Source organism: Scyliorhinus torazame, chromosome X (genome assembly GCF_047496885.1).
Source record: "Scyliorhinus torazame isolate Kashiwa2021f chromosome X, sScyTor2.1, whole genome shotgun sequence".
Classification (NCBI taxonomy): Eukaryota; Metazoa; Chordata; class Chondrichthyes; order Carcharhiniformes; family Scyliorhinidae; genus Scyliorhinus; species Scyliorhinus torazame.
In genome coordinates this window covers 15889210-15897900 of record NC_092738.1, presented here as the reverse complement: position 1 = coordinate 15897900, position 8691 = coordinate 15889210, and the positions used below count along the sequence as shown (strand labels likewise).

At 55.0% G+C, this 8691-nt stretch overlaps 1 protein-coding gene across 3 annotated transcripts in view; it reads right to left on the bottom strand.

Annotated features, from left to right (window-relative positions):
- The window catches only part of LOC140405402 (integrin alpha-7-like), a 364198-nt gene that overhangs the window by 10447 nt on the left and 345060 nt on the right, over positions 1-8691 (bottom strand). For 2 of the 3 annotated variants that reach the window (XM_072493761.1, XM_072493762.1), the window contains exon 24: positions 6810-6935. In XM_072493761.1, the coding sequence (XP_072349862.1) occupies positions 6810-6935 (126 nt within the window). Of the gene's footprint in view, positions 1-3911; positions 4040-6809; positions 6936-8691 lie in introns of all 3 variants that reach the window. The other variant, XM_072493763.1, reaches the window with a different exon arrangement.

Sequence of the window (8691 nt, the reverse complement as noted above, 5' to 3'; positions counted from 1 at the left end):
AGGCCTCGCGCGATCCCACAGCTGCCTAAACTGGCACCAGTCAAAAGAGGGGAAATGTAAAAATAAGTGGGGCGGAGGGGAGGGGGGTGGATTTGCACTTTCCCCAAGAGGGCTTTGAAAGGAGGCAAGTAGCTAAAGTTTGGAGGGAGGGGAATGAATCAGCATGGTGAGGCTGAATAGGTACTCCAAAACAAATAGGATTCACAGAGAGTCTGAGAGAATGTCAGGGAAATGGTGGCACACACACACTTAGAAGAGTGTATCTATGCTGTGGGGTGTTCGGGGTCAGGCTCGAGGGGCTCGCTGTTATTGGACCTTAGGCCTCAATTCCGTGAAGCCAGTTAGCTGCGATGGTCTGCCAGTAAAGTGTCATTGATGATCGGGCTGCTGCGACGCCAGCATCCGTCATTCAGGCAACGTCACTGAAGAGACAAATCAGGCACTGTGCAAAATCTCACCAGTTTCCTGATGGGCGGGCGAGGTTCAAATTGGGGCTCCCTTGACCACGTCCTGGATGCCAGCAGGGCCAGTAACGGGGATAACACAGTAAAACCGAATGTACCTGATCTGCACACATCATCATTCGATAGTGATCTGGAGTGGAACCCTCTCTCACCTTCTCTGCGGCTCCCACAGTTGTTGCCCTGGCTGAGACCAGCCATCCCAGAATGGGCTAGGCCTCAAACTTGGGGCATTCCATCAGGCATTGCTTTTAGCTGCAAGGCCACAAGGGGGAGCTAAAAGCTATTTCTGACCAGCATTTAGTCTGCTTTCCTACATGATATTTGCCTGTTTATAAACATTTCTTCCATTGTAGACACAAGTAAAGAAAAAAATTATTTCACCACCATGGGCGGGATTCTCTCATCCCGCGGCAGAGTGTCCACGCCGTTGTAAACGGCATCGCGTTTTACGACAGCGTGAACTGGCCGCTGCCAGGAGTAATTCTGGCCCCTACAGGGGGCCAGCACGGCACTGGAGTGGTTCACGCCGCTCCAGCTGCCGATCCCGGCGCGAACATGGCGCCGCGGGATCCGCGCATGTGCAGTTGCGCTGGTGCCAACGCGCACATGCGCAGTGGCCTCCTTCAACGTGCTGGCCCCGACGCAACATGGCGCAGGGCTACAGGGGCCGGCGCGTAGGAAAGGAGGCCGGAGGACAGAGAGGCCGGCCCGCCGATTGGTGGGCCCCGATCGCAGGCCAGGCCACATCGGAGCCCCCCCACCCCCTCCGGGCCGGAGCCCCCCTCCCCTCCCCACAGGCCGCCACCCGACCCTTGCACGCAGAGTTCCCGTCGGCTGCGAGCAGGTGTGGACGGCGGCGGCGGGACTCGTTTCTTTTTCCATGGCCGCTCGGCCCATCCGGGCCTGAGAATCGGCGGGCCGGCTGTGTGGAGCGGCCCGCGCCGCGCCAACCACGCTGGCGCCAATGGCACCGACTCTCCGCTCTGCGGAGAATCGAGTGCCGGCGTCGGGGCGGCGTGGCCTGGTTGCGGGGATTCTCCGGCCCAGGGCTGGGACAATCCCGCCCCATGTTTCTCTTCTTTTGCTTCATCCGTAAAGAAGAAAAATGTCTTTCAGCCACATAGCACGATTCACAATCACCAGACAACTCAAACCGCTTTGCAATCGATGAAATACATCTTCTCAAAGTGCAGTCACTGTAGAAAAGGTAACAGCCAATTTGCGCACAGCAAGATTCCACAAGCAGCAATGTGACAGTGACCAAATAATCTGTCTTAGTGATGTTAACAGAGGGCTGAATATTGGCCGAGGACACTGGGGAGAACTCCCCAGCTCTTATTAAAAAAGTGTCACGGAATATTTTACACTCGCCCCAAGCAGGCGGTGGGAGTGGGGGGTGCTCAGTTTAACACCTCATCTGAAAGGCCGCACCTCCAACAGTGTGGCACTCCCTCAGTACTGTACTGGAGTGTCAGACTGGATTTACCCTGCTCAAGCCCTGGAGTCGGGAACCTTGTGGGCGAGAGGGAAGAGTGATACACGCCGAGTCGCCGGTAACATACAACGAGAGGACAAATGTGTGACTCAGATGGTGGCGTTCCTACCTTGGAGTGGGGAGGTCCTGGGTTCGAGTCCACTCCAGAGATCTGGGGCGGGATTCTCCGACCCCCCCCACTGGGTCGGAGAATCGCTGGGGGCTGGCGTGAATCCCGCCCCCGCCGGTTGTCGAATTCTCCGGCACTGGAGATTCGGCAGGGGCGGGAATCGCGCCGCGCCGGTTGGCGGGCCGCCCCCCACCCCCCGGCGATTCTCCGAAGTCCCGCTGCTGGAATGCCTGTCCCGCCGGCGAGAATCAAACCACCTCTCTTACCGGCGGGACCAGGCGGCGCCGGCGGGCTCCGGGGTCCTGGGGGGGGGGGGGCGCGGGGCGATCTGGCCCCGGGGGGTGCCCCCACGGTGGCCTGGTCCGCGATCGGGGCCCACCGATCCGCGGGCGGGCCTGTGCCGTGGGGGCACTCTTTCCCTTCCACCTTCGCCACGGTCTCCACCATGGCGGAGGGGAAGAGACCCCCTCCACTGCGCATGCGCGGGGATGCCGTGAGCGGCCGCTGATGCTCCCGCGCATGCGCCGCACGGCAAAGTCATTTCCACGCCAGCTGGCGAGCACCAAAGGCCTTTCCCGCCAGCTGGCGGGACGGAAATCAGTCCGGCGCGGGCCTAGCCCCTCAAGGTGAGGGCTCGGCCCCTCAAGATGTGGCGAATTCCGCAACTTTGGGCGGCGCGATGCCGGACTGATTCGCGCCGTTTTTGGCGCCGGTCGGCGGACATCGCGCCGATTGCGGAGAATCCCGCCCCCGAGTAGCCAATCCAGACTGACATTCCAGTGCAATGCGAAGGGAGTACTGCACTGTTGGAGGTGCCCGCTTTTGATATTTATCCCTTCATTAACTAATAAAAACAGATAATCTGGGCGGGATCTTGCTGTGCAGAAAATGGCTGCCACATTTTCCGACATTCCAACAGCGGCTGCACTTCATTGGCTGGAAGGCACTTTGGGATGACGTACTGGTACTTAACTGGAATCGGTCTTCCTTTCTATCACAGACTCATACCCACCTCTGAATCTCTGAGGGCACTTGTGCTCCGAGTTAAGTTTGTCCGTGATTGGTCGGCCAATGCCATTCACCTACCCAATCCTGACTGGTATCATAATTGCATTTTAATGGAAGGATGCTTCATATCCTGTTCACTAACTGTCCGAGCTTCAGCAAGGGGACAAAAGATTAGCTCGTCAGGGACCGGCGGCAAAAGCAGCCTTGGGGGAAGGGCGAGGGAAGGGATGCAGAAACTGAAATTGTGTTTAATATTTCTCTGGCTGGAAATGCTACTTTGTGGTGACTTTTTTTCATGGAACTTGAAGGAATCAAGGGCCAGCGTTACCTCAGCAGTGAAAACAGCTGATCTAAATGTTCTAACGAAGTAAAACAAGCATGGGGGAGGACAAGTGTCTGAGACCTCGGGGGTAAAACCAAACAACTAACAAATGTGTTTCATGCAGACCATCGTATTGTGCACACACTACAAACAAATCCAAACTTCACAAGGTGTGGGACAGGAAAACAAATCAACAGGAATGCATGCCTCACACACACAGCGAACCCCATCCATTACTGTCACCTGACAATGGGGCAAGAGGAGGTGGTGTAAGGATTATGCCCTCAGCAAATCACAATGACTATTTCAAATATGCCCACTGATGCCTTGCCACAGGGGATGCATGTCTATTCGCTCGTGCTCACGTTGGCCGAGAAGATTCACTTGCTCTCGTGCCCACTTACTCATAATCCTTACACACCTCCGCATACAAGTGCTCAGTGCCCGTGCAAAAACACACACCATGCCCACTGGCATGACCACAGCAACCCACGGGCTTGTCACTTCAATTACCGCTGCAGAGGTGGGCATTATGCCTCAGTGCCCTCTTTCTGCTGGTCTGATGGCTGAGTTTGAAGATGGGCCCTGTGATATTCAGTTTCATACCGAGACTCTTTGTTCGTTCGCTTGAAGAAACCGCACTACAAGGAAGCAACGTTTGTCCAGTGTTATGACAGGGAAAGCAAGTCGGGATGAGTGAGGCGACATCCAAAGGCACATCAGAAGTGGCACAGGTGTGTGCAGGGGTTCCATCTCTCCTTTCAGGAATTTCTTTTTAAAAAACACATCTTCACACCCACACATTTTAAAAAAAATTTTGCGTACCCAATTCATTTTTTTTCCAATTAAGGGGCAATTTAGCGTGTTCAATCCACCCAGCCTGCACATCTTTTTAGGTTGTGGGGGCGAAACCCACGCAAACATGGAGAGAATGTGCAAACTCCACATGGACAATGACCCAGAGCTGGGATCGAACCTGGGACCTCTGTGCTGTGAGGCAGCAGGGCGAACCACTGCGCCACCGCATGGTTTTTTACCCTTTGGGGACAAACCGGGGGGGAGAGGCGGGGGGGGGGGGGGGAGGATTGATGGAACGGTGTTGTGAATGCTCCAACAAGCACTGGCATTGCACTCGAACCCAGAGCTTCTGGTCCAGAGGTAGGCACGCTCCCCACTGCGCCACAATAATATAGCCAAGGGATGAGAAATCCAATCTCAGTTAGGCCCAGTTTGGTCAGTTTGTTGTGTTGTCATTACACAGGAAGGTTACAGGAGGCAGCATTTTCTGACTTTGAGACTATGGATTGTTTTTTGATCAATTCATTTAAAACAAAAAAAATTTAGAGTACCCAATTCTTTTTTTTTCCCAATTAAGGGGCAATTTAGCGTGTCCAATCCACCTAACCTGCACATCTTTGGGTTGTGGGGTGAGACCCACGCAGCCACGGGGAGAATGTGCAAACTCCACACGGACAGTGACCCGGGGCCGGGATCGAACCTGGGTTCTCGGTGCCGTGAGGCAGCAGTGCTAACCACTGCGACACCTGCCCCTGTTTTTTTGATAAATTAATGCGCAAGATGTGGGCATCGTTGGCCACCCATAATTGCCCTTGAACTGAGTGCCAGGCTAGGCCATTTCAAAGGGGCATTGAAGAGTCAACCACAGTTTTTATGACAATTGACGTCATTGGACGTAATTCCAGATTTTTTAAAAATTCAAATTTCAACATCTGCTCTGGTGGGATTTGAACCCTAGTCCCCAGAGCATTACCCTGGGTCTCTGGATTACCAGTCCAGTGACAATACCACTGCACCACTGCCTCCAGTTGGCCACCATGCTTCAATTTGACAACAGATTCTCTACACCCTGAGAACAATTCCTGAAAGGGCAGGTACTCGGAACTCAGCAGGTACCCACACCACCATCTCAAGCCGCGTAGTTTGTTCTTTTCTCATTCAAAGGCAATCACCATGCTCCTTATTTGGTATGGTGCATTACTAATTGTACAGTCCATTTTGCAAGCATCACCCTCCTTCCTGTTGTCATTAATTTTGACTTGAACCAATCTTTGGAAAATACTTTCTCTTGTGTTACCTGAACCAAAATTTTGTTAATAAAATAACATTCATTATTCCATTGCAGAATGAGCTAAGGAAATTTAACCCCGTGTGGTCAAGATTTACAACTGGGGTGGCACAGTGGTTAGCACTGCTGCCTTACAGCGGCAGGGACCCGGGTTCAATTCCGGCTTTGGGTGACTATGTGTGGAGTTTGCACGTTCTCCCCGTGTCTGTGTGGGTTTCCTCCGGGTGCTCCGGTTTCCTCCCACAGTCCAAAGATGTGCAGGTTAGGTGGATTGGCCATGCTAAATTGCCCCTTCGTGTCCAAAGATGTGCAGGTTAGGTGGGATTGCAGGGACAGGGCGGGTAGTGGGCCTGGGCGCGGTGCTCTTTCTGAGGGTTGGTACAGACTCAATGGCCCGAATGGCTTCCTTCTGCACTGTAAGAATTCGATGATTCTATGAAATACAGTCAAAACAAGTCACACCCCAAGTGTTTGAGTGAACACTTCTTTTTTTCTTCTTTCGTCCCGACAGTGCAGAAGGAGGCCATTCAGCCCATCGAGTCTACACCAGCCCTACCTCGGCCACTGTGCCGCCCCTGATTCTGGTCTATGACATCCACCTTACCTGAAGCAAGGTGACCACATTAGCAGGTGAAGTATAGGGCAGCTGATAGACCAGGTGAAGTATAGGGCAGCTGATAGACCAGGTGAAGTATAGGGCAGCTGATAGACCAGGTGAAGTATAGGGCAGCTGATAGACCAGGTGAAGTATAGGGCAGCTGATAGACCAGGTGAAGTATAGGGCAGCTGATAGACCAGGTGAAGTATAGGGCAGCTGATAGACAGCAGGGTCAATTCACCAATCTCATACCTCCGCCCACCTCATGAAGGGCAAAGACTGGGCTGCAATACTGCCGTACCAAGTCTCCATCCTTCACTGCTGAGTTCAACACTTGGGCAACAGGAATCAAATACAAAAGTAAGCAGGTTCCATTAAATCTGTATAAATCTCACCTGTATTCATTCATCTCCCCTGAATGAGTAAAAACATCAGGAAAACAGCAAACACCCTATTCTATCCAGACCCGAGGCGCTGGGGTAACATACACCATATGTGGCATTAGATGAGGTAACTTATTCACAGTGCATGGAATCTAGATTTCAGGGAGCCTTAAATGAACCACATTGTCATTTGACTGGAATGCTACATCAGCAACTTGCAACATTTCAACTCAAGTTTGCAACCTCCAACCCCCACAGGCCAAGAACCAGGCTTCTGGTGTGAATAGGTTTAAATCAAAGCCACCCATTTAAAGAGTAATTGTTTATATCAGGTCCATGCTTACCTTCCAGAGGAGGAACACGAGCAGAGCCAGGACCAGGATTCCAGCGAGGACAGCAATGAGTATAATCAACCAGGGCGCGCCGCCATATCCCACAGTTGCCTTTTCGGGGTATATTATCAAGAGAGTCTGGGCACATTAATAGTGACAATAATTGTATTGCAGGCTCACAGAATAAGACAGGTGTGTGTGTGAATGTGTGTGAGAGAGTATGTGTGTGTGATGTGTGAGAGGGTGTGTGTGTAAGTGTATGTGCGGGAGAGTGGGAGTGTGTGTGTGTGTGTGTGCGCATGAGAGACATTTGTCAACTGTGTGTGAGTGAGAGTGTGTGTGTATGTGTGTGTATGTGACGGGGCGGGGGAAAGATGGAGAGGAGGGGGAGGGGGGGAGGGAAGATGGGGGAGGGGGTGAGGGAAGATGGGGGAGGGGGTGAGGGGAGGATGGGGGAGGGGGTGAGGGAAGATGGGGGAGGGGGTGAGGGAAGATGGGGGAGGGGGTGAGGGGAGGATGGGGGAGGGGGTGAGGGGAGGATGGGGGAGGGGGGAGGGAAGATGGGGGAGGGGGTGAGGGAAGATGGGGGAGGGGGTGAGGGGAGGATGGGGGAGGGGGTGAGGGGAGGATGGGGGAGGGGGTGAGGGGAAGATGGGGGAGGGGGGAGGGGAGGATGGGGGAGGGGGTGAGGGGAGGATGGGGGAGGGGGTGAGGGGAAGATGGGGGAGGGGGTGAGGGGAAGATGGGGGAGCGGAGTGTATGTGTGTGTGATGTGTGAGAGGGTGTGTGTGTAAGTGTGTGTGCGGGAGAGTGGGAGTGTGTGTGTGTGTGTGTGCGCATGAGAGACATTTGTTCAACTGTGTGTGAGTGAGAGTGTGTATGAAGTGTGAGACTGTGTGATGTGTGTGTGAGAGAGTGTGTGTGTATGTGACGGGGCGGGGGAAAGATGGGAGAGGGGGGGGAGGGAAGATGGGGGAGGGGGTGAGGGGAGGATGGGGCAGGGGGTGAGGGGAGGATGGGGGAAGGGGTATGGGGAAGATGGGGGAGGGGAGAGGGGAGGGAAGATGGGGGAGGGTAGAGGGGGAGGGAAGATGGGGGAGGGAAGATGGGGGAGGGGGGAGGGAAGATGGGGGGGGAGGGAAGATGGAGGAGGGGGTGAGGGAAAGGTGGGGGAGGGGGTGAGGGAAGATGGGGAGGGAGTGAGGGGAAGATGGGGGAGGGGGTGAGGGGAAGATGGGGGAGGGGGTGAGGGGAAGATGGGGGAGCGGAGTGTATGTGTGTGTGATGTGTGAGAGGGTGTGTGTGTAAGTGTGTGTGCGGGAGAGTGGGAGTGTGTGTGTGTGTGTGTGCGCATGAGAGACATTTGTCAACTGTGTGTGAGTGAGAGTGTGTGTGTATGTGTGTGTATGTGACGGGGCGGGGGAAAGATGGAGAGGAGGGGGAGGGGGTGAGGGAAGATGGGGGAGGGGGTGAGGGGAGGATGGGGGAGGGGGTGAGGGGAGGATGGGGAGGGGGTGAGGGGAAGATGGGGGAGGGGGTGAGGGGAGGATGGGGGAGGGGGTGAGGGGAGGATGGGGGAGGGGGTGAGGGGAGGATGGGGAAGGGGGTGAGGGTAAGATGGGGGAGGGGGTGAGGGGAAGATGGGGGAGGGGGTGAGGGGAAGATGGGGGAGGGGGTGAGGGGAGGATGGGGGAGGGGGTGAGGGGAGGATGGGGAGGGGGTGAGGGGAGGATGGGGAAGGGGGTGAGGGTAAGATGGGGGAGAGGGTGAGGGAAGATGGGGGAGAGGGTGAGGGGAGGATGGGGAGGGGGTGAGGGGAGGATGGGGAGGGGGTGAGGGGAGGATGGGGAAGGGGGTGAGGGTAAGATGGGGGAGAGGGTGAGGGGAAGAAGGG